The following is a 26,755-nucleotide window of genomic DNA, read 5'->3' as shown; positions in this document are numbered from 1 at the left end:
TTACGTTACAAAGTCACTCCCAGGATTTTTATTCTAAAACGTATAATTCTTGACATAATCTAGGACAACACCACACTTAACATTTTATGCAACAGATGTTACTTCGTATCTCTTCTGAGTGTCTCATCATTTGTCATCGGTTCTCAGGTCTTCCACAGGATACAGCACCTGTTTCCTCATGACAACAATTCTGTAATTTGGATGGGGTATTTTTTGCACATCCCTCGAGATATTACCTGCTTTCTCATATTATTTTTTGAAGCCGTAGCAGTCTTATATTGCTGTGAAATTTACAGAGCTTAGAGAGAATTTATTGCAAGAAGATATAATATCTGGTGTCTAGACCTTTGGTATTTGAAATGACAACATTTGGGCCAAGGGACTACTCATCTCTGACAGCTACACCCATGATTCTCCACGGTGGGTGGTAATGCACTGAATGAGGAAAGTATTTGATCATTTTCATTTATTTAAGTTGTCTAAAAAGCGTAAGATTTGAATAGAACAGCAGTAGAGAGATGTGAATGTCGAAACAAACAGGAAAGCTTTTTGCTAATAGGATACATCTGGGAAATATTCTGTATAAATACTCAATCGCTTCCTCTCCACATCAGTACGAGCACGCCTCTGTTAAATAAAACTGAAAATACTCATGTGTATCTCTATTTTCTCTTTTCATAAATAGATCTTTGGCTCTGACAAACAGGCATATGGTGCCATGTGGTGTTTTCGAACAAGCGGCCTCCTAGTGCAGTGCGTTCGCATCATCTTTTTCCCAGTAAAGTCGTAGGCATCCATTTGGATTTGCAGAATGTGTCACACGGGCCGCATGGGCTTGTAATTCAGGAGTCTGCTCTCGTTCTTCGTCTCCTCTGAAGACTTCTGGAGCAGATGTGCTTCTCCATGTCAGTTGGAAGGTAATGCGCCCTTAAACTTGATTGGGAGTGAAACAGCTTGCTCCATTCCGCGGTCTGTTTGTTGTGTAGGTGATGTGGTGAAGCTACGAGCTGTGAAAGGGAGATGCTGTAGGTAGTAAAAAGAAAAGAATGGCTGTATAAGACCTGGCGTGTTACTTTTATCTGTGATTACAATCAACAAAACTACTAAAAGTAGAATGAAGTAGTAATGGCATTGCATCTTGTGAGTTGAGCATCTGTGGAGCAGCGATGCTGGATATTTACAGATTTCTTTTTATTAAATTGTAAAACTGTTGCCCTGCATTCGGCACCAAATGTTTCAGTAATGAAGAACCTGTGTACTCGGTATAATAATGTATTTTGCTTTTGTTTTTATTTTATTCTTATTTTTATCTCAGGTTGTTAAGGGAAGCTAATTTCACTACAGGGAGCAAACTGCCATAATTCGCCAGATGTCCTGCTATTAAAAGCAGGATGAAGAACTAGCTGTTTGCGAAATGGAGGGAGAACGTAAGTGTTCGTCTCTTAGGGAAGTGAAAACACGTCAATGTCTTTGAGGCACATCTATGTGTGTTAAAGTTGTCATATGGTGCGAATACGTGTTTTTCTGTGTCTTTGGTGTGTTATAAGTTGCCCATGCATGTATTAAACACGTAAAATTGCAAAAATTAAAGTGTCGGAACAAAAGATGCATTCTATCTAAAAGCGAATGCTCACCCAGACCTGCCTGAAACGCCTCGTGTAACCACACCCCCATGAATGTACGTCATTTTGTGGTATGACTTAACTAAAGACCGCCCAAATGTATACGCAAGTAAGGTGAGCGTACTTGTAAATCTCATTGTATCGTCGCCGCCGCAGGCATGTTGTGGAGACGCTATGTTTCGTTGTGAAAAGAAAGCCTCTTTGTTTGCCCTTCCAAAAGATGAGACAACTAAAAACGAATGGTTACATTTTATGTACAATACTGTTCCAGAACAGTACAATCCGAATATTCAAGTGTGTGCAGCTTATTTCACAGATGATTGCTTCATGAACCTGGGAGAGATCAGAGGCCGGCTGTGCACGAAAGCTTTTGTTAAAAAGTGGGGCAATTCCAACCATTACAACTTCGCAAGGACAGGCTGGCGCTTCAGATTCGCAGCCTGTAAGTATATTTCCATTGTAAAAAACTTTGTTACGGACTAACGCATGTTGAGTTTGTCGTGTGTTTGTGATCAGCAAATGCAGACACGCACGCAACGTGAAAAAAGACAACATAAGTCCTAATAATAATCAGTAATTATGTTCCAACTAGAGGCAACAAATGTTGTGTTTATAATGGGGTTTATTGTCTTTGTTGAGTCGCAACTAGACTTGGCGTAACACTGGTTGATCACTAACGGCACATCTTTATAACATCGTATATAAAAGGTAAAACAGTTAGCTATAGTTTTTAACTATTTAACATAATATATATTTTAAAAACCTTACCAATCCTTTACATCCTGATCAGGTCGCGCTGGCAAAGTTGATGTATCGGCTTGATCATCTTCATTTTTCGGATCAGATTCGGGCTCGAATTGATAAGGAAAGTACCGATGACATTTTATCACCTCTCAGTACAATTGCTTGGGAACATGATGTTCCGAATATGGTAAGAGGCGTTACATTTCCGTCACACGCTTTCAGTATTCGACCAATCACTACGCACTGGTTAACTGGCCAATCTTAGCACACCTCGCTTTTCAGAGGAAAGGAAAGCGGTGTGTTTAAGGCGGGATATTATATATGTAACGCTTATGAGTCAGCAAGCTGGCAAAATATATGCTTTACGTCCCGGACATGAGTGCACAGCCTTCAGTCAGAGCATCCAGCCTTTGCTGTCATATTATGGAGAAAAGACGTTCGGGAATGAAAACGAAAGCATCAGCAGGTCATCTACATTCATTTTAGTGACTGAGAACACTGCAGCGCGCAGGCTTAAAATAAACAACGTTATTGTTATCGTCCGCTGGTGTGGACGCAAATATAGTTATAGTTACAGTTATCTTTATAGTTATCGTTATAATGTGAATGGCCCTTAACTCCTAAAATCTCAAGGCCATAGTAAAGAGACGGGTCACGTGTATTAAAGTGACTAGAAGAAATATGAAACGATTGATATTGCAACAGATAAAAAATACCTACTTTTAAGTAAATACACTGTATGGCATCCTGGACAGGCGTAATACGTTTTTTTTCTGTATTTCCTCATTGAGGTAGATAGAAGCTGTTGTTGCATGAAGTTTCTAAGCGTTTCTCAGATTGCTGCCAACTGAGGGGACCAACTTGCCTGGAAAAGCATTTTGGCCGCATATAATTTTCACCATGTTACTTTATTGACTAGAAAGTGACTATAACTAGAGTCATATTTGTAATGTTTATTCAGCAGCATAATACACAGATACACTTAACATCTGTTACAAACTTTTTGTTTGTTTATCGGTCTTTAATCTGTTTCTCTGTGTGTTCTCTCTTTAACTTCAAACGGTCCAGTCTCTGGTGCTGCATTGCACCCAGTGTGGACCCGCCATGCTCATTTCTTTCTTTGACACAATGGTACTGATTAAAGGGCAGAAGTGATGGCCACTACCCTTGCTCTCATTCTCTGCCCTCCATCCCATCACAGAAACTCTTTTCTCTTCCATTTCTCTCTGGCCTGTTTGTATGAATTCACACTCTTGTTTCTGCCTTTGCTGTTGTACACTTTATCACTCACAGTCAACTTTCTAGACCAACTTGAATGGGAAAGAATCTATGACAGGAATTAAAAGTATATAAGCCACATCCAAATATATTTTCATTTGTCTGCAGATTGGTTGAATCAGGAGAAATCGATTGTGGACGCTCTTTCCATGGTGGAAATGTTATTTTCATTGCTTGTCTGTCAAAGACAGAACTCCACAAAGGTGCGCCTACTTTATCTGTAGTAAGGACAAATCCCCAACAGAGCGTAGGACATTTCATCTGACTTCCAGTCTTGAATCTATAATGTGCATGTCAAGTGAATGCAAAATGAGAATGCACAGAGACTTCTGGCAAGAAAAATGGCAGTCACATTCACGAGTTCCATGGGTGTTAGTTCTGAGATAAACTATTTCACTTTATGTAGCATCTACACCATAAATCTTAGGGGACTTTACATGCACAGTGTTTTTCTTTTTATTGTGCTCTTTTATTGTGCACTAGTGGGCTTGACATTTTTGTGGGTTAATCCTTCAGCTTTTTGCCTTTATTTTGTTGAATATATAGTGGTGCGTTATGTTGAAAATACTAACAAGTTGAAATGCAACGGAGAGAATTCGCAGTGAAACTCATCCACCTTCACAGCACTGCGGATACTAAGCATGTCTATGTTAAAGGGACGGTTCACCCAAAAATGAAAATTTTGTCATCATTTACTCACCCTCGTGTAATTTCATACATGCACAATCATTTTAATAAAAGCAGAACATGCAGAACACAGAGGGGCAGTGAGTCTGTTCATGTAAACAGGCTTAAAATGTGCTTCAGTGATATCAGCAATTGCCAGATGACTGTCCATGTGAGTTACATCATCAGTTACTGACAGATCGTTCCGCTGATCATTCACATATGAAGAGTTTGTTGCGTTTAAAGTTTTAAAACACGCACGAGTCATTGCACGTGATCGGCAACAATAAAGAAACATAAAGGCGGTCATTTTCTGTCCGCTGTTTTTGAGCTGTTTTTGTTATATTTATTCGTTTTAGTCTTTGTTATGGCGCGCTTACATGATCGTCCTTTGATAACAGCTAGAGTGAGCACTAAAGGGAGAGACTCGGGCGCCGGATATTTCGGCTTTTATTTCGGCCCATTTTTTATTTTGTCCGAAACCGATAATGCCATTTTCGCCACTTTTTTATATTTAATAAAAGATGTACAGCTCCTTATAATTAGATGAAGAGGATAGAAGCTGGAAGAATACTGTCTAATAAAGGTGATGGATTTGGTGTCCATGGAGACAAGCATATGCAGATATTTGTTCAGTCAGCTGAAGTGAATGGCGAATATTATTATATGTTGAATTAACCCTTTATGCAAGTTCACAATGTCAGAACTTTGTTTCATTAAAATATTTCAGAAACATGGTGCAATGGTGGCATAAGTGCTTTGTTTTTGGAACTTTCCGTACCCACACGGGCGATGCAACTTTCAATCAAAATGTCCTCCTGATCCCTTTACCTGTCTAATACTTTCTTGTTTCTGCATCACTGTATCTCTATAATAAATAAAACTTTCAATTAAGATTTTGTGAAGCTTGAGAATCAGAGGATTCACTGGAGCAAGAACTCTTTATTAAATTACAACTGGAGACATTTTTTATGCATCCAAACTATATTAGATTTTTTGAAAACGGATGAAGCGTGCATGAACGATAAGTGAATTATGAGGCGTTTTCATCTAAAGTTATGGGCAGAAGTACAAAAGTTCATCTATACTGTCCTTGAGGTTCACACGTATTTCCCATCTCTCTTTCACCCTCAGGGCAGTTACTTCATGAGAGGCGTTTAGTCTAGTCTTGATCTTGACTGATATCTTCTCACCGTATAATACGGATGGAGATGGAAGGCCATTATATGTGAAATGAGTGCTTTTGAAGTCTCTCTTGGCATTTCTCCAGGTTTCTCTGTCTCACCTGCTCAGCACAAATCCTATTGTAATCGAACTGGCTGCGATATGCAATATGTCGATATTTTTTTAATGCGTAGCTTGTCTGTGAAGCACGGCTCTGGGATCAGTAGGAAATGCTGCTAGATGTAAAAGCAGTGCGAGTTTGAGTCGCTTATAATGTGCACTTGAAAAAGCAACACCCGTTAAACACGATCATTATAAATATACTTTATTATCATAAAAATACCTGATGAGGCTTGAGTAACAGTGATAAAAAGACGTCCATAGGCATTTCCTAGATTCTAGAAGGTGTTATGGTCTTCTTCTGCAGTGCGTATTTGGAGCTTCCGCACGAGAGCGCCCTCTGGCTTTCGGATGCAGCAGCATTTTCCCGTACTTCACTCAAAAGCTGTGCATAAATCACGTGATATTTATCGTCGGTCGGTTTATCGTGACAGCCCTACCATGACCAATACGATTGGGTGAATCATTGGTCTGCTTTGCATTCATTTATTCTGGGGTTTATGCTGATTATAGATCATTACTTTGAGTAAAGCTAATTCAGAAAACATAGTAGGCCTTTTGAAAAATATGTTACTGTACTCCATGCTAAGTAATTAATGTTTTAGCGGTTTTATAAATTTTTTGTTGCTATAGCGAAAACTAAGAGGTATTTGTTTTTTCTTATTTTTGTCATCATTTAAATAGCAGCCGATGATAATTGTAGTAAACATGCAGCTTGGCAATTTAACTGCACATGCTAACCTAGCAGTGACCTGACCATAAACAAAACTTTATATTATTCCATCTGTGCATCAAACAGATGTCTCTTGAACATTTGTTTTCTTCATGGCGATCAAATCTCTGAATCTCTGAGCAGGTGTAGACTGGAGGAGATGAATCCAAGAGTTAAATCATATCGAGAAGGATGGGAAAAATGATTTCTTACTCCCTTAAAACAAGCGATAAATATACTGTAGGAGATGGCTAAATATATCCCAGTTAATGGATACAAATGGGCCATGTAATGCCACCTGTAATTGTTCCAATTGCTTCCATTGTTTACCTCATTTGTAAGTCGCTTTGGATAATAGCATCTGTTAAATGACTAAATGTAAATGTAATTCTCTGCAATAACTAACTAACTCTGTAACTTATTTCACTATTTTAACTGATTTCTTTTTGTTTTTTGAGATGACTTGAGTAAATAAGAAGATTTGTGGTAAATGAGGCATGTTTTGTACAAACCTGTCCCCCAAGCCTTGCTGTTGCTAATGTGTATATTTGATCTTTATTAAAGGGACAGTTCGCTCAAAAATAAAAATACTGTCATCATTTACTCACCCTCGAATTGTTCCAAATCTATTTTTTCCCCCGATGGACACAGAGAAAGATATTTAAAAGAATGGCCACCATTGACTTCCATAGTAGGATTTAATTCATAGTCAAATGTGCCCCAGAACTGGTTGCTGTCCCGCATTCTTCAAAATATCTTCTTGTGTGTTCAACAGAACAAAACAATTTATGAAGCAATTTTTCCTACTATGGTAGTCAAGAACTGTTTGGTTACAAGCATTCTTTCAAATATCTTTGTGTCAAAGTCAAAAAAGTCAAAGTCTGCTTTATTGTCAATTCTGCCACATGTACATTTAGAGGATTGAAATTGCGTTACTCTCAGACCCTTGGTGCATACAGATAACACTAACACAGAATAATATATATAAAAATTACAGATAGATACAGATTATATACTGTATATACATACTGTATGTATATATAATTCAACTTTACAATCAGGGATATACACTCACCTAAAGGATTATTAGGAACACCTGTTCAATTTCTCATTAATGCAATTATCTAATCAACCAATCACATGGCAGTTGCTTCAATGCATTTAGGGGTGTGGTCCTGGTCAAGACAATCTCCTGAACTCCAAACTGAATGTCAGAATGGGAAAGAAAGGTGATTTAAGCAATTTTGAGCGTGGCATGGTTGTTGGTGCCAGACGGGCCGGTCTGAGTATTTCACAATCTGCTCAGTTACTGGGATTTTCACGCACAACCATTTCTAGGGTTTACAAAGAATGGTGTGAAAAGGGAAAAACATCCAGTATGCGGCAGTCCTGTGGGCGAAAATGCCTTGTTGATGCTAGAGGTCAGAGGAGAATGGGCCGACTGATTCAAGCTGATAGAAGAGCAACTTTGACTGAAATAACCACTCGTTACAACCGAGGTATGCAGCAAAGCATTTGTGAAGCCACAACACGCACAACCTTGAGGCAGATGGGCTACAACAGCAGAAGACCCCACCGGGTACCACTCATCTCCACTACAAATAGGAAAAAGAGGCTACAATTTGCACGAGCTCACCAAAATTGGACAGTTGAAGACTGGAAAAATGTTGCCTGGTCTGATGAGTCTCGATTTCTGTTGAGACATTCAAATGGTAGAGTCAGAATTTGGCGTAAACAGAATGAGAACATGGATCCATCATGCCTTGTTACCACTGTGCAGGCTGGTGGTGGTGGTGTAATGGTGTGGGGGATGTTTTCTTGGCACACTTTAGGCCCCTTAGTGCCAATTGGGCATCGTTTAAATGCCACGGCCTACCTGAGCATTGTTTCTGACCATGTCCATCCCTTTATGACCACCATGTACCCATCCTCTAATGGCTACTTCCAGCAGGATAATGCACCATGTCACAAAGCTCGAATCATTTCAAATTGGTTTCTTGAACATGACAATGAGTTCACTGTACTAGAATGGCCCCCACAGTCACCAGATCTCAACCCGATAGAACATCTTTGGGATGTGGTGGAACGGGAGCTTCGTGCCCTGGATGTGCATCCCACAAATCTCCATCAACTGCAAGATGCTATCCTATCAATATGGGCCAACATTTCTAAAGAATGCTTTCAGCACCTTGTTGAATCAATGCCACGTAGAATTAAGGCAGTTCTGAAGGCGAAAGGGGGTCAAACACCGTATTAGTATGGTGTTCCTAATAATCCTTTAGGTGAGTGTATATAAAAAGAAAGAAGATAGATAATGTCAGATAGAGTGCAAACCAGTGAAATATACAACAGTGCAGATGAGAGGTAGTGCAAAGAGCTTATCAGTCTGATTAAAGTGACCAAGAGAGCAGGCTTAAACACAGGCTCTGTGTTTATTAGAATAAAGAAATGTATACACATTTGGAACAACTTGAAGACGAGAAATGTATTTTTATTAGTTCTTTTAATTTTATATTTGCTAGTGGTTCGTGAAAGATGTTTTTTGCCTTTGAAGTGTACATTACACAAGCTGCTGAAGGTAATTGTATTGCTTGAACCCAAAAGAAAAATCTATAACAAAATGTTAATCCATAATGGCGTGAAACGCAGAACATTTTGTAGTTTAATGCCAGGTCTATTAAGACAAACTGTTCTTTATCCAAAGTTTTATTGGAAACAACCGTGTGAAGACACCCACTAAAATCTGTTCCGATGCAACAGCATATGAGCAAAATGACTTGGAGGTCCGGTTCATGTTTAGTCCAATCGCCTCTCAGCAGCTCCAAATGTTTTATCAAGTCAGAAACACTATAATTGTATCTTTTAAAGATATGGGTCCTAATTTATTTTCTCACCAGGACAATTGTAGGCTACCCTAAAAGTGGAAAACAAGGGAAAACACTTCTCGTATCCATGGTGACGTTTTATTTGAACTGCAGTCACTGCAATTCAAATGTTGATTACAGAATCTACAAATACATGTTCTGGGTGCTTCAATCAAATCTAATCATACTGTTTGCTTCTCTTATCTGGAGCTCTAAGAAAAGATGTAGGTACAGCAGGGATGCAGGGATCTCTTTGTCTGTGTACTAGAGTGGTCTATTCATGGTCAGCACATGCAGAAGAACATTTGAGATATTTACCTCATTCACGAATGCTGCATTATTATTTCTTAAGTAGAAAAATCTTTGCGTGAGTAGTGTAAATGCAGGCATGGGAACTGTAATGCTAGGATAGTCATGTCAGAATTTACTTGTCTCCTATGGGGACATTTCAGAGAGATCAGTGAGTGACTGAATACAAATGCAGATACAGAGATGAGGTGAAATGTGTGTAATGCAGAACTAGTGGGCTGCTATTGTATGCAAAACAATACATTAGAGAAAAGCTATTTAAAACTCCTTATTAAGGGATAGTTCACCCAAAAATGACTTTTTTCATGTCATGAATTACTCAACCTCAAGTCGTTCCCGCCTGTATACATTTCTTTGTTCTGTTGAATACAAAGATTTCAACTGAGATTTCTGGTGCACCATTGAAAGTGGCCCAGAACTGTTTATTTTCCGAAATTCTTCAAAATGTTTTCTTTTGTATTCAACTGAACAAAAAAGATGTACAATAGTTCTTTTTTGCAGTTAATGGTGCCCCAGAAATCTCATTTGCTAACATTTCTCCAAATATCTTTCTTTGTGTTCAACCAAACAAAGAAATGTATACAGGTTTGGAACAACTTGAGGTTGAGTAAATCATGACAGAATTTTATTTTTTGGGTGAACTTTATTTTGAAACTCTGATCTCTAAAATACTTTTTTTTCTGATTGGTCAGTTGCAGTAGTTGACGATCTGAATAAAAAGTGTTGTCTGTTGTTGTCTTTCTAAACAATAACTGCTCTTTTTCTTTTCACTCTGGGGTCTGTACAAGCAAGCAAATAAAATCATTTCAACTCTAATCAATATTTAATGTATTTTATGGATTTGGTAAGTTGTAGTAAAGCTGGTTCAGTGTACATTATCCCAGAATATACACTATCAAAAAGGATCTGTTATTAATAAGACATGTTTTTAACACATTATGTTTTTTTAAAGCGGCCATTCTTTGGCTGTTTTCAAAGCTTTGATTGTGTTTTTTGGTTGTTTAACAATGGATGTTCATGTTTCTAGTTTCAAAAAACCCTTTATATTTCACATATTTCAAGTCTATTGTTCACAGCTGTCTGTCTTCTAACAAAATTATCGGCTTTTTCCGGTTTGTATAAAGACCCTCCTTCCGAAACGCTCTGATTGGTAAAGCTGACGCAGTCTGTCATGATTGGGTCCCCGCTTATAGCGTTTGTCTGACGATGTCCCACCCTTACCATATCAGCGACCTTCCGCTTCTCAAGCTGTTGTGATTGGTCGGTCCCCCTCTCAGTGCACGTGTATTCATAAGCTTTGGTTCCAATAAACAGTAACAATGGCGTCAACTTCACTTCATCAGTTAAACACATGCAGATCGATCAAAGTGTAACGGATGTCTGCTAGTGCACGTGCAAACGTCAATCTTCATGAGAGATCAATTTTTTCCCCTACTATGGCGAGGGAAACGACACCGGACCGAATGGCGTCAGACCGGTTATATTAATTAACACTAATAACAGAAGCGTTAGTTTATATTGGACCTAAGTTGGATAATAAAACAAGCAGATTAACCAGGAGATATTTGCAAGCAGGACTTCAAAGGACGTTTCATAGAAGTGTTTTAGAGGTATGCGCGCACACACAATATCAGTGTATTACACAGAACAGCTTTCACAGCCGATGTTAAAGTCATGGAAGCTGTTATTTGACCGTTGGTTATCTTAGAATGTGCGTAGCGGAATTCTTATTACCAGCTGTAGGACTGTGATGAAAGTGAAAGTAGTTTAGCATGTAGCTCAGTCAAATGTTTACAACCTCTGATAACCAAACACTACTTCAGTGACTCTTCCTCTTCTCTAAGGAAGGCCTCGCCCCTTTTTCGGTGTATTCCTTTGGGCGGAGGTTATTCAAAAACTCGGAATAGTGACATCATGTACAAGGGAAGTAAAGGGCTGTAGTCCAATTCCAGCCGTTCTCTGTAGTCCTTAAAATGCGAATTCTGTTAAAGACAATATCTCGCTTGGCATTGAACTTTGAGCTTTATCATTTTGCAGATTTTATTTATGCTCTAACAGCAACATTACACACTAACTAAAGTTTGAAAATTGGCATCACGGGGAATGGCGCCTTTAAAAAACATTATGAGTCATTTTGTGAAGATTTTATGTTAAATAAATAAAAGGGACAACTCAAGGTGGAGTTAAAAGTAACACAAAATGTGTTGTACTTAACTAGACGAGAGATGTGTTTAGTTAAGGACAGACTGTGTTGTTTTTAACACAACAGTTTTTAAAGTGTACATTTTCTGCAGTATATTCTGCTGGATTCAACTATGGCAGCTCATAGCGCAGCAGCTAAAAAGAAAAAAAACCCTCATAAAACATTTGTTGATTTTGAGTTGAATAGAAACAGAACAGTCATACATTGTGTAACTGGCTCAGCTGGAAAGATGTTTTATTTTCTTGGCTTATTTCATTTCTGCAAAGCAGTGGCAGTGTTCGAATGTATTCACAGTCTTCCATTCATCATCAGCAGGAGTTACCTCCATATCATAATGAATAGACGGAAATTGTATTAACAGACTCCCAACTGCTACATTCACTTGATTTGATTGTTTTAAAGGAGTAAAACATGTAAATTGGCCATTTCATATACCCAAAAGCGTTTCAATACAATGCACCTTTTTTCTCTTTAGCCGGTGGTGTCTGGTTGCATTAAATGTTAATGTGATTTGTTTAAAAGAATTACACTTACATAATTGTGAATCAATAGAAGGTCCATAAAACAGAGCATGCAGAGCTAATGGCACCTTTTCTTTATCTTCACAGGGAAGGAAATCTTAGACTTAATTAAAACAAGCTTGATTTACCACCTTTATCTTTTGTAATCATGTTAAGCAATTGGTGTCTGAAAGCTCATTAAGAGTATGGATTTTAATTAGCAGCTTTCTTTATGCTCTATATATCACTGACTCCTCATCTGAGCCCAGGGTGAGATTCGTCCTTATCACACAACTTGACTTTTGAGTGCAGTTCATTTTTTCCCCTGTATATATTAATGAAGTATTTTTGTTACGGTTCAATTAAGAACATAATGATAGTGATATGTTTTATTTGCTTGTCATCTGGCTTTATTAGTGGTATATTTGTCAGAATGAAGGATTAGCGTTCTGTGTGTTGTAGTTTAATAAGAAAGGTCATACAATTTTAAAACAGTTTTTTTCTTGTAGGTAAGAGCTACAGTATACATTAATGTCTGATTAACTTTTATATTATTTATTTATTTGTTATTGTCATCTAACGTCTCATGCTTCATGTCATCAATAGAAAATGATCCAATTTGTTGTTTTGATTCTGAATGTCCTCTTAACACAATGTTAGCATTTACTCACTCACTGTATCGCTGCAATTAAAACATTGGTAACTCTGAAATAGCTTGATAGTCGTACATGCAGCAGATGCGTGAGCTATATCGATTCATTAAGGCAGCATGAGTCATTTGTTACATTGAGTTTTACATTGAGCAAACACCTGTTTGATTTTATTCCAATAAAATAATTTTCCTTTCTTATGTGAATCATTAATCAGTGATGACAGCTACTGTTGATTTCAAGAGAAATGTCATTTTGCCTTTAAAGCCGGGTGACGTCAAAGTTGTGAAGATGAAGTATTGCATTAATGTGAAAAGGGTTACAGGTGTCATGAGCACAAAGCCTGCCAACAGAGATGTTTTTGAGTAATAGCTTTTATAGACGCTTCAGAGAATGATCGGTAATTGAGACTTGCATGAAGGTAAGCCTGGTACTTTTCAAGTCACTTGAATCTAAGGCCAGCACCACAGATTTGAGTTTAAGAAATGAATCAAACCAACTCCTGTCTTTGATTCGTAAAGGCTTGTCCACACCGGGACGATAATCGCGCGCGTTTATCATCGACGTTTAACGCCTCGTGACTAAACAATGGGCGCCAATGTGAGTGTGCACATCGACGCGCAAATCAGCAGGTGAAAAAGCGTAATATTTTTTAATTCGTTTTTTTTTTGACGCGACACGTTAAAAATTGGCCAACCAATGAGATTGGCGTTTTTGTTCACGTGCCTGGAGCTGCTGAAGTTACAGTAAAACACGACTTGGTGGCGCTCAAGCTCAAAACGGACGAAGCACACATTGACGAAGAGGACGCAAGATGAATTCTTCTTCTCTGTGGCAAGCGAGTGTCAGAAGCATAAAGTTGCGCAGCACCACCTTGTGTACCGGGGTATCTATGTCAGGGAGTGAATTTGCACATTCACTCAACTCATCGCCAGTGAAAATTGCTTGGTTATGAACGTTGAAAAACATCTTAAAAAACGCTGGCGATAAGCGCGTGCGATTATCATCCCGGTGTGTACAAGTATTTAGGCTATGATCACATTAATCCAGATGAATTTCGAATGCTCTCCATCCACATACAGTGCTGGTGTTTTTAAACGTTTTCCAAAAGTTACTCATCCAAATCCAAACAAGTCTTATTGTACATTCACATGAGAGAGATTTAGATAACATCAGTTTTTATTAGTGGAAGGCAGAAATGAAGAGAAAATTTAAAAAAAATCAGATTAAGATGGATATAGCGTCAGCCATATTTAGACTGTATTCATATCTGGTTCATGTGTGTTCACATTATCCAAATCCTGAATGAAAATGGATGGAGTCCTTTTACGAACAAGCCCTTGCACTTGACTCTATGCATGAACATATGACTGACCGTGGCATTTTATTGATATTACTGTGCCATGGACCTTGGAGTGCACTATTTAATATATATTTAACGTCTCTCCTTGATTTACTGTGCTAGCGTCCCCCCGTTTATGAGTGCTAGCCGGCAGCCGCTCAACTTTATGAGGAACTGAAAATTAAAACATAATGACCTCATCCATTGTAAAAGTTCAACCTGGTACAGGGACCGAATTCAACTCTTGAATTCAGAATTGAAAATGACAAGAAACACATTTGTTTCTGCACATTTTACAGTAGCATGTGTAAACAACATATTTAAAATCCCAAGCTTTCTTTTAAAAATGCTTAGTGAGCATGACACTGAAGTTGCAATGGTGTTTTTTTCTTGTGTGTGACTTATATCTGAGTGAAACGGCTTCTGTAATGAGAAAACAATAGGGCGGGACTTCGTTTGTCCTTAGGGGAATCGATTGGATGGATAGTCTTTAATAAAGATTATGATGGCGCATACATTTTAAAAAAGTTCGTAATGACTTAAAAGCCCTTGCATCATTTTCACTTTCATGAGAAAACTGATGATGAATGAGTTTCACAGTATGTTTTGTTTATGCCGGTATAGGACATCTGTGACAAGCTGCCAGTGTGTGACTTACCAACCTGATCTCATGGGGAAATAAAGTTGCAATTTCATATGAATTTATATAATATGAATTATACCCATACAATTTTTAGAAAAAAGCAACAATGTAGATCTACTTCTAAACCGAAATGTCACTGAGGAGAAAATATTGTACTAAAACGTATTTGTATTCATAAAAATAACCTAATAATTACAAATTGTTGTGGGTTTACTCTGAATCCATAACATCACACAAGTTGGCGCCTTGGAAGTATTGCATTCTGAGCAGTTTTGAGTTATTGAGCTTCATGTTTTGCCTTCCAGTTGACTTCTGAACCTTTTTGTTTTCTAAAAAGAGTCCCAAAATATACACAATGTAAAGAGAGAACATCACATAACGTAAATAAATTGTCTCAGAATAAGAATATCTGAATAACTCAGTTTTGACAAAAATTTCAGCCAAAACCTCATAATTCCAAGGCGACCAAATATTTTTCTGAGACATAACAGTAGCATCTCATGAAACAGAAGGAATGTGAAGTGGCACTTCTGTTTCCCCTGATGTTCATTACACAGTTCAGAGTCGCAGTTACTGTTTTTGTGAAAACATATCAAACTTAATATTTAATGAAGCTGTTAACACTTAGGACTGAATTAAATGCAGAGTCTTGAGGCTGCTGATCAGCATTTTATTCATTGTTTTTTTATTTTTCAGCTGTTGAAACGTGATGAAGTCGTTTCTTTTTTTTTTTTTAGATCATTAGGTACCTGAAACTGACATTTTTCCCTCTTAATGGTGTTATTTGTCAAGTACTCGTCAGAGTAAATGTGCGATAGCCACTGTAAATATACAAATACATGTAACAGCTTTAGGTTCACACAAATGCCCATCAGTATTGCGTCTATTCACAATGAAGTGGCATTGAAAACTAATTAGTGTCTCATGTTTTCATACACTTCAGGTACAGCGCTGCATGTCTGTTGATGGAACTGTCATAAATCTGCTGTAATAACTGTAAATGTCCAGGTTTGCATATATAACTTGTGTTCTACCACCAGAAAATGGTCAAACCAGAATATCAACATAATGACCCGATGCTAGTCTATAGATAAGAACCCATATCTTAATTTACTGATCATTGACAATGCAGGACATGTGTCAATAATCATAGAGATAAAGATAAATCAATAAATTTCTTCATTTAACGTCATTGACTTAATGTTAAATGCTCTGTCATTTGTAAGTCGCTTTGGATGAAAGCATCTGCTTAATGAAAAAAGGTAATAATTAAAGTACATTACAAAGTGTGAAAAAAGTGTTAGGATGATATTTATAAGCAGTATTTACATTGTCTTTGCAAAGTGACAGTATGAAGAGTCAACCAAAGAGGTTTTTAGATACAGCATATCACCTCACTTGAATGCTGAAAGCTGTCATTTGTCTGCATAATGACCTCATTTATTCAACAAAACAGTGTATAATGAGCTGTGGGATATTTTCCAGTTATATAACTACATATTGCTCTCTTAATGCAATTAGTGGTGTGCTTTACATAGACAGCTTGTTTTTATAGGAGGTGTGATGCTCGAGTCAACTTAGAGGAAAGCTAAAAACAGGCATAAAGCTTGTTCTTTATCTGTTTGTCCGTAATAATGTCTCACTGACCACGTTTACATGGACAACAATAATCCGATATTAACAAGATTAAGACAATACTCTGATTAAGAATGGAGCATGTAAACAGAGCTTTTTGATTAGCTTAACCCGTCTAAACTCATAATCGTAGTGAACACAAATCGAATTAAGACGGGTGGAGTACTCCTATTTTAGTCGCATTATCGAAGTGCGGTATAGACATGTACACAGTTTAATCGCACTATTACCGGCGCGTAGGAGCTTTCGCGGCACTTTGCGACAGGTTACACACACACACGCACGGCAGTCGACAGCCGTTTTGTTTTACGGCAAACAACATGGCTTCAAGCAAGAAAACACATTTTTGGTCCGAACGGGAAACAAGAAAGATGCCAACAATTCTAGAAAATAAATGAAACACCAAAAACTGTATGTGGTACCATGGCGAAGACGAACTGTTTGTTGATGCATGAAATTATGGAGGGAACGTCGAACGGCGTCGCTTAGGGACGTAATGACATATGCCATTAATCGAACTATGTAGTGTAACATGTAAAACGGGAACATGAAAGATATATTCTTAAAGCAACTGTTTCATTTATTCAGCTTTATGTTCCTGGAGACCTGTATATGACTCTTTTTTCTGTAGAACACAAAAAGATGTTTTGAGAAATAGTTGTTTTGTGTTCATACAATGGAAGTCTATGGGGTCCAACGTTCTTCAAAATATCTTATTTTGTGTTCAATGAATTACTGTTCCAATAATTGATATGTATCTGCTGTTCAGGTGAGAAGAGTAAAACCACAATAATGATATGCAACAAAAAGAGCAGCTTTACCTCATGCCATGAGGAGGATCAGATTTTTCTATATGTGCAGGAGGCTATAAACAGACACAACTTCTGTAGCTGTCAGATACTGGATGCCATACTATGTCTTAACCCGAGGCAGTTTTATTTTTTTTGTTCAAAGAACACTCACTTACAGACATTATTTATGAACAATAACATTTCAAATTATGTTTGGTCCTTTTCTTTGGCTGCATTTAGTGCTATTATACCAAAAATGAATCGTGTAAATGTAATTGTCATATACCAAAATTAACCACAACATTCATTTATCAAACTCCAACTGCTGTTCAAACTGTTTTCATGCGACTGCTTCAGATCCGTGTGTTCCTCCGTTTGAACACTACAGCTACTGTTTGTTTTTCACATTATGTTAGTGTTGAATCTCTGTCAGATTATATTCTCATCTGGTTGTTTTACTACTTTGGGTAAGACAGACTGAACATTGTCCCCGAGGAGCTGTTTGGCGCTCCCTTAGTCAGCAGACGTGCCACCAATGATACAAACTAATCCTCATTATCAAAGTCTTTTACTCCGTACCACGCTGGGAAGGAAGACACTTCTGTTCTAATAAGGTATGACACACAAGAAACACAAAAAAACACAGAAAGCAATAAAACCTTTATATGAACATGGTTTCATTTTTAATACGTCGCACATACTGTACATGTGTGCGTGTTATATGATTGCTGTGGAGGTGTAGTCTGAGGAAATAGTGCTGATCTTGTGCAACCATATCAAATCCATTTTGGGGTTAATGCACCCACCCCCCCCCCACCCCCGGTGCTGTGACTCATAGGCAAAGCCAGGTTCATTGAAGATTTGCATTTAACACAGTGACAGGTGATAAATAATGCACACCAGGGAGAAATCAGGACTCCAGACTCACTACAAAGCATTATTTTATTAATGCTCTCCCCACCGAAACGGTAGTTGATAATGGAAGCTCATTTAATCCTGAAGAAATAGCAGGACAAAGTCGAAACATAAATATGTAAATAATAGCCCCGTGTAGATTAGTCCTATTTGTCAATGTCAGGGCGACTGTCGCGTGCATCTCGCAAATACACGTGTGTATCCCTCCTAAACATTCTAAAGCTGTCGCGTCACCTCAAATTAGCATCATTTGTCAGTGGAAATGCACCTTGTCATGTTAAAGGATTATCAGATAGTTGTGGGTTGTGTTCAGGGAACACACATGCTGAACAGAAATGTAATCCACTGGATATCACTTTGGATTTAAATATAAATGTAATCTACAAATTATGATGCACACAAAAAGCACATTAAGCGGGCTGTTGCAGTTCAGAGGATTTCAATATAGTTTGATAGGATGAAAATATAAATGCTAAGCACAACGGACAGTGATAAAGCCCTGCAGAACCTTTGGTACCAAAATCACTGTGCCATGATATGACTCTTCAAGAAGTTGATGAGAAACCTTGATTCTTTGCTGGTTTAGTTTGCTGAGGTTGCCTCAGTAATGATCCTACAGTTCATAAATTCAAGACCTTGGGTGGGCGTCTTATTGTTTTATGATGCTCCATTCTTGGAGCTGTAGGCTATCCCATGACAGTGCTGATACTTGGAATGAGATGATGAAAAAACATCGTTTACAGCTGTCTGAATGTAAAACACAGAAGATCAATTCCAGCTTGATGTTATCTGTACAAATATTGGGATCCTTTCTTTAAGATTCAATATTAATATTACGTTTTTTTATTGTAAATGATTAAATATACAGTTAAAGCGAAACTACAACGGTCCACAAAGTCGGACGCTTAAAGTCGAACTTAAAAATGATTGTATGTCTTTGTATTAGATAATAAAATACAACACCAGTGGTTGCTCTACAAGAGCACCCAGACAAAATTTGTATCAAACTTTGGTAAACTAACATATTCGTGTTTTATTGAAGTATATTAGTAAAGATGTATTAAAAACTTGTATATATGTTGCATATTTGTATTTGGAATGTAAACTGAAGCTCAGCTGTGAGATGAATTTAAAGGTCCAGTGAATTAAATTTAGCGGCATCTAGCAGTGAGGTTGCGAATTGCTCGACCCGTCCCTTTCGATAAGCTACGGCGGCTGACACGTCGTCACGTTTTCGCTTCTTTGCCGAAGGAGATAATGTATTTACGAAACGCGCTCTGTTAGAGCACTTTGTCCGTTTAGGGCTACTGTAGAAACAACATGGCGGATTCCATGCAAGGGGACCCACGGTGTATGCGGACAGAAATAGCTCATTCTGAGGTAATAAAAACATAACGCTTCATTATGTAAGGTCTTTATACACCTCTGAAAATAGTTATGTATGTTATATTGCATTTCTGCATTTCCAAAATATTGCACATTGGACCTTTAAGGAGGCTTGACAAAAAATGACAATGCATTAGTAAAGCTTACAGTCCCAAAACATTAAACATTCACAAAACAGTACTACACAAGAGGATCAACAAATATTAATAACAGCTAAAATTGCAGTCAATATATTCACAGGCTTTTCTGTTTTTGTTTGCATTTTTTGTATATTTGAATAAAACCCATATTTCCCAGATATGCTAGTTTGCCTCTTTGACAAATAATTTTGTTCAATAAATACCTTCAAAGTTTAGTGCCTTCTCCATTTTGTTGCAAATATTTTGTGGGTTTAATTTCCCCTAGAAATCCAAACTTTTGCTCACTATTGTAAACATAACAAATAACTGACTTGATACATAATACAAATCATTTTGGCTTCAATCGGTTAAATATAGTTGCAGAAATGACTAAGAAAAGATCTTGCAGATGCCACTTAGTATTTTGTTATTTAATGCAGTAACATTTTCAAATGTGTCCAAATACTTCCTGGTAGGATTCACTGTGTGGGAATAAATTGTCCTCTTGAGTCGTACTGTAAGACCCTCCCGCCTGCCCTGATGTTATTTGCAAACAGCAGTATCGAGAGATTTGATGGATGTGGGTGTCCTGCTCTTGTGCACGACAGCACAGTGAATGAGATACACTGGGTCTAGCTTCTCTCTGCTTTCTGTCATCACTGCCAAAATACTTTACATGATTGACTACGCTGGCAAGGGCCCCACCTATAAAACTTTGCTTACATCTGATGGCTCTGTTGTTTTCACTAGAACCAACATGAAAAATAATTCACTTTATTTCATTCCGCATTGAATTTATCACAAAAAAATTGGAACTGACGTGTCCCATGAAATATTTTTGAACTCAAGTCAGGGGTTACTGTCATTGCTCCTTCACGGAATATGAAAGGAATTGAAATGTAGCTGCTCTGTTGACCTGACTGCGTAAACAAGGCAGACAATAAATAATAAAACTGTATAAACAAGATGTATTCGCTGTGTACACGAGTATAACAAATATAAAAGTGCACACTACTGTGTAAAGATCCATGGATTTCTCTACAAGTTATTGCAAGCCAGTTGATAAAAACTTTATTGATTTAGTGTCTATGTTAAATTTACATTCCCATTCATGCATTTGGCAGACACTTCTATCCAAAGCAACTTTAACCTATACGTTTTATCAGTATGTCGGTTTTTGTTAAATGAGTTATTAACTATCATAATAAACTGTAAAGTTCAAAGCATCTATTTAGTAAATGACTATGTGCAATGGCCTGTCATAGTCAGGAAGTTCACTAGATTTCACTTGACTTGATACTTACTTCTGTTTAAATAGGTGTGCATGCAAGAAAACGGAAATGCAAGCATGCAGGAAGACGATTCGATCTCAGTGTGATTATTACTTACATCTTCAGCTTTAGCACCTGGCAGGCATCACACGTGGGAAAGAGACTATCAGCTGTCTGGTGGTTTATCCAAATATTCATCCCGTTTCACTAAACATTCTCTTTGCATTCACATATACAACTTTTTGGATTTATAGTATAAAATCTAAATGAGATACAAAGTATGACACTAGGTTAACATAGTCCTGCAAATAAACAAACACAGGCTATGCTTGGTGCTTTATTGAATGCTATGAGAGAATGGCCTTGTGTATTTGCTTGTGTAAGTACGTCACAACAACGCATTCAGTAATCTCACCTGCCATCTATGCATTGTTTCCATTTGTAGGTCAGACCCTTAGGGAGTAAACCACTATTCCATCATCTCAAGATAAAGTTTGTGGCATCTGATAAAGCGGGATGAGTCCCTCTCATTCTACCTTTGGGCTGATGAGTAACAGATGTGTTGTTTCTGTTTGACATTGACAAGCTCTTCCATTTACGTTGCGTTGTGATTGGCAATCTGTCATCTGAATCTGTCATCTGTTTACAGAGTACCGAGGAGAGAAGAGTACAATGACTTCTGCAACCAAGGTATCCCATTATAAAAGATAGTAGAAGAGAGACACATCTGTTCTAATGAGCAAGAACCAGAGATGAAGCCAGAAAACTCATCATTGGATGGAATAACAATTTGTCATTCTTAAAGGTGATGTCTCTCATTTTTTCCATGCTGGAATACTTTCTGATTAATGTGTTGTGGCAACAAGTGAGGAGTTTTTTTGACTTCCTGAAAATTGTAAACACCGTGACTTTGTGGCAATTTCATGACATCGTTGTATGTTTTAGTGAGAGATCTGACACGTCAACTTTTTTGTCATTGTATTTCTATTGCTGACACGTCAAGTTACAGTGTAGCTAAGCCAATGCCATAAGTTTGAGCAGGGACTTCCTGTTTGCCCAAACTATGTCAAAAGGGGGCGGGGAATAATGCCAAACAAGACTTTGCTATATTGACTTCCTTTCATATGCAAGCAAATGCAGCAGACCGTGAGCACAAGCTCATAAGAAAAAATAGCATTTCGCTCTGTTCCAAGGGTGAATTCATATCATGTGACAACAATTGTGAAAATTTGACGGAATCCCGGATGTGTAAATAAAAAGCCTTTTAAGAACCTTTTTTTAGTTTCTGATTTGAAGAAGAATACAACTATCACTCAATGTGTAAGGCATAAACTTTCTATACTGTATAATATTATCCATAGGCAAAAATACAAAAAAGTACACTTTAGTGTTCTACACCAGCATTTGAGATACCATTCTCCTGTGCTCCCAAAAATCAGTAAACCTTTGCATGAACATTCCTTTTCCCCCATCCAGGTCAACAATATGAGCAAAGATGCTGTAAAGTCCTGACCCAGCACCACCGTGCTGCAGCCCAGCTGAGATTACCTGCATGAGACAGTGACCTCGGGCCAAACCTGCCTGATGAATTCTCTTATGAAAGAGAAAAAAAAGGAAATAAAAAAAGGGAGGGAAAAAGGATGGTGATGGATGGCCAGGTCCCAAAGCCATTGCTCACGTGCCTCTCCGGCAGCTGTGCTACCAGTTGTAATGGCCTCTGTAGGACAGTGCGGTGATGCTATTTTTCTTTTTAAGTACACAAAAAGTTGTGGTGTTGGTGCCAAAGTCAAGATTTAAACCCTCCCTTGAGCATGCGGCAATTAAAAAAATGATCATAATTGCCAATCAAAGTGCTGTGAGGGGTTGACTCCTAGTTAGACAATATTTGCTGTAACGCTTATTGTGCCTTATTTAGAAATTAATTTGCACAAATACATGGCGTGTGAGAGAAAGAGAGAGAAAGAATAAAATGCAGGTGTGACGCAAAAGAAAGTCATAGGTTTGGAATGACATGAGGGTGAATGATAAAATATTTTTTTATTTTTGGGTGAACTATCCCTTTAGTATTTCAGTCTCATATTTTGCTTCAGTCATATAGCAAATTTGTGTGTATTTATGATTTCAGTCCAGTTTAAATCCCACAATCCACAATCTAAAATGAATATCATACTTTTTTTATTTGAAAATTTCCACTGATAAATGTAAGCTTCAGCGCAAGTTCTGCCGGGAAGACTCAATATCACGTCACCTACTACGTATAGACCTATACAATTAACATCTAACCAACTGTCATCCAACCCTTGTAGTATATAAGATCGCCACTTACTCTCTGTTTGCGTTCGCAGTTGAAGCCTCTGGATTTTACCCCCATCCCCCCCCACCACCACCAGGTTGGCCCCCATCTATTAACACAAAGGGGGTTGGCTGTGCCCCTGCCTTCATCATCAGGCAGGAAGTGCAGGAATCCTTGACCCTCTGGATGCAAGCTATGGACGGGGCCTACGCCAAAGAACTATATACTTTACCAGTTTCGACATTGTCGATGACCAGTTGTCTAAATAAATGTTCATTGTCACATAATCTTGCCTCCCGAGTCTTTCTGGTAGAACTACTTAGTTTTCACACCACAAAATTCAAGTTTTAGTTTGTTTCCACCCTCCCGCTCGAATTAATGTTTTTTGGCTACTGTACCTTTAAGAGGTAAAAGACACTGAATAGATGTTCAGTTACAAATGTCACACATAAATGCATTCATACTGTTACATCACAAAGCACAGAGGACTTTTTGAGTATGTTGACATACATCAAACAATAGTTATTATAGTTTTATTTAGTTTTATTAATTTTTCAAATTATCTTATTTTTAGATTGTTAGTTTTTATGTTAATTTTAGTTACAGTTTTAGCAATTTTGGTGTACGCTTTTGTCATTTTAGAATTTATTTGTTTAATGTGGCTTTAAAAGATGAATCAATTTTTATTTTATTTTTTGTTTATTATTATCATTTTAGTGCTTTAAACTTATTTCAGTTTATTTTTGAGGCAACATTTACATTTTTCCTTTAGTTAAGTTTTTCCCAATCATTTGTTTTGGTCAATATTTGATTTGATTTCAATGAACAGAAACGTTTTCAAAATTGTAATTTTAGTAAACTAAAATAACCTTGCATCCAACTGTTTAAATTTAGAAGATCTAGAGCAATCCAATATTTAATGATATTTTCCCTTTAAGAAAAGCTGACCTTGTAAGCCATTCAGTGCTTTACTAGTCCAAAAAGCTATTCTATTCTTTAATCATTTACTTACAGCATTCAAGGAAGGAAAACCTGTGAAGGCCACAGAAGGGTTTCATATTTTAATCGCTTCTTCCAGGAGTGAATGAACTTCGTAGTTAGGAGGAAATAAAAGGTAACAGCTGTATAGGGTTTGGAAGCAGCGGTGCCGCCTTCACATGCTCATCAGGAGATGGTTAATGCATGAACTGCTGTTCGACAACACTGCAGGATTCCGGCTCTCTCACACGCTCATCAGAGACAGCCCGAGGGTAGCGAACACCCCTGTGTGCTTTATGACACACCTAAAAAACACACCTAATTTGTAGAACTGTTCCATCCATTCATATCACATTCCTTTTTTGTCCTCTGAGGTTTCAGTGAGGGTAAACGTATATGCCTAATTCAGATCGCCTTGCTTCTGTGCTATGCCATTGGTGACTAAGGAAGATCAAGGAGTTCTGTATTGTGGAACGGTGGAATAGAATGAATGTGAAACCTATGAAACGGTTTAAACAACATAACAAACTGAAAAATTGTACACCCCACCATCATTCCAAACCTGTATGACTTTCTTTCTTTTGCAGAACACAAAAGATATTTTGAAGAACGTTGGAAACTGAACAACACTGGCCCCCATTGAATTCCACTGTATGGGCACAAAATCATTGAGACATTTCTCAAAATATATTTTTGTGATCCACAGCAGAAAGAGTCATACACATGTTTTAAATGACATGAGAGTAAATAATCAATGATAGAATTTTCATTATTTGGTGAACTGTCCCTTTAAGATGGGATTGAAGAATGTATTTAACTTTTAAAAAATTACACTTTTCTTGTACAAACGGTTTCCCTGTTAGTAAATACTGTCTTGTACCCTATTCATGAAAATTCTGATCAGTTGATACAGAAAATGCCAAATGATATAACACTTGTTGTTTGTATTGATTACTTTCTGTTTGTTGGTATCTACAGAATGAACTTTACTGATCGCAAAGGTTCATTTGACATTCTATCCCAGAATACCCTATACCCTATGTTCCCTCAGCTTCAACGCCCGTGCCAGGGACAAGACAGTGTGAGAAATATGGCTTAGGCCCACCTCATCCATCACAAGCAAAACCTGCCCAGTGAAATACAGGCTGAGATCCCCTAACAATGAGTCCTATCTTGTATGGTAGACCCCTTGCTTGTGTATTTATCACCTAAGCAGAGGCACAATGGCTGATTCACAGAGCAGTCAGGCTGATAAAACACACTGACATGATCTCCAGGCCGATTACGGAGTCTCTTCTTCTGTTCTCTGCTGTTCCTGGATGTGTTCCCTGTCTTTAGTAACCTCTGCAAATATCGAGTTTGTCTTTGGGGGCTTTTTCTTTCTGTTTTCGTATAGACCACCTTCATTGTGTTCGCACGTCCCCGTTCATCGTGCTTAAGTACTGATCTAGCACTTTTCTTTGGGGAAAAATCGCATCTGAGACATTGTTTCGATGTTCTTAGACTTCCATATACTGTAGGTTAGATCTTCGGCACAAGCCTTTTGTGATTTGCCAGAGAGTTTATCTCAATAAAAAGCGTTGTGATGCTTTTTCCTACAAGAGATACAGATCCGTGGTAGACCACAAGGGAGTGTTCACACAGAATGCAGCTTGGCTTCCAAAAACACAAGACGCTGCACTCAGGAATGGTTTTAAAAAAGCGCAGCAAAGAATGCGATGGTCTCGAGACGCGCTTTTGATAACAAGGCACAGCTAGCTAGCTCTAAACTAAGCTCAGATTTGCTAAGTCTGCACTCAAAAGTCGATATTATTGTATATATTTTAATATGGGCTCAAATATTTTTTAATTTACCCAAATACAAATTATTCCACCTATATCTACATTCATTTGTACAGCTCCGAACTTTTAATGTATTTGAAAAATTGTCTCAGCAGTTTGTCTGTTTAGGGCTACCGTAGAAACAACATGGAGAATTGGTCTATGTAGATAGAAATTGCTCATTCTAAGGTAATAAAAATATAACGCTTCATTCTCTAAGATCTTTATACCTCTGAAGACGTCGATATGTATATTATATTGCATTTCTGTCAACGGATCCTCCAAAAAATTACACACAGCACCTTTAAATGGAACAGAACGGACAATTAAATTAAAGCAATGACATTTCCTCTTGGAGCCCAACTACTTGTGCATTATGTGAATGTTAGTTTTTTTCCTACATTAGGCTATATTGCATGGCTCAGGATGACTTAAAAGAAATAAATGGATGTCACAAGAGACTACTTTCACTGGCATATTAAAAGCATGGTCAACATTTACTTTCATCGTAAAAGAGCAGCTTCAAATTTAATCTAAAAGGAGCTGTATGGCACATTTTATGAATTTTTACAAATCGTGCACTAAATTCCTTGCATATGTGGCCTTTTTGCCCTAATTGTTTATTTTTATCTTGTGTTAAAGGTTGTGTTGGTGTGCACCCATGTGATTCATCAATATCATGTTCTAGATATGGTGCAGCATATGGTGAGCTGTCTGACTGTTGTAGGG

General features: G+C 37.7%; 1 protein-coding gene across 1 annotated transcript in view; it reads left to right on the top strand.

Moving 5' to 3' along the window:
* Positions 1 to 1,447: 1,447 nt before the first annotated feature.
* unc5db (unc-5 netrin receptor Db) overlaps positions 1,448 to 26,755 on the top strand; it is a 187,195-nt gene continuing 161,887 nt past the window's right edge. Inside the window, exon 1 of the mRNA XM_057349612.1 lies at positions 1,448 to 2,064. Coding sequence (XP_057205595.1) covers positions 1,677 to 2,064 — 388 coding nt within the window. The 5' untranslated portion in view covers positions 1,448 to 1,676. The remainder of the gene's footprint in view (positions 2,065 to 26,755) is intronic.

This window comes from Triplophysa rosa, linkage group LG2 (genome assembly GCF_024868665.1).
Source record: "Triplophysa rosa linkage group LG2, Trosa_1v2, whole genome shotgun sequence".
Taxonomy (NCBI): Eukaryota; Metazoa; Chordata; class Actinopteri; order Cypriniformes; family Nemacheilidae; genus Triplophysa; species Triplophysa rosa.
This window is presented reverse-complemented; position numbering and strand designations above follow the sequence as displayed.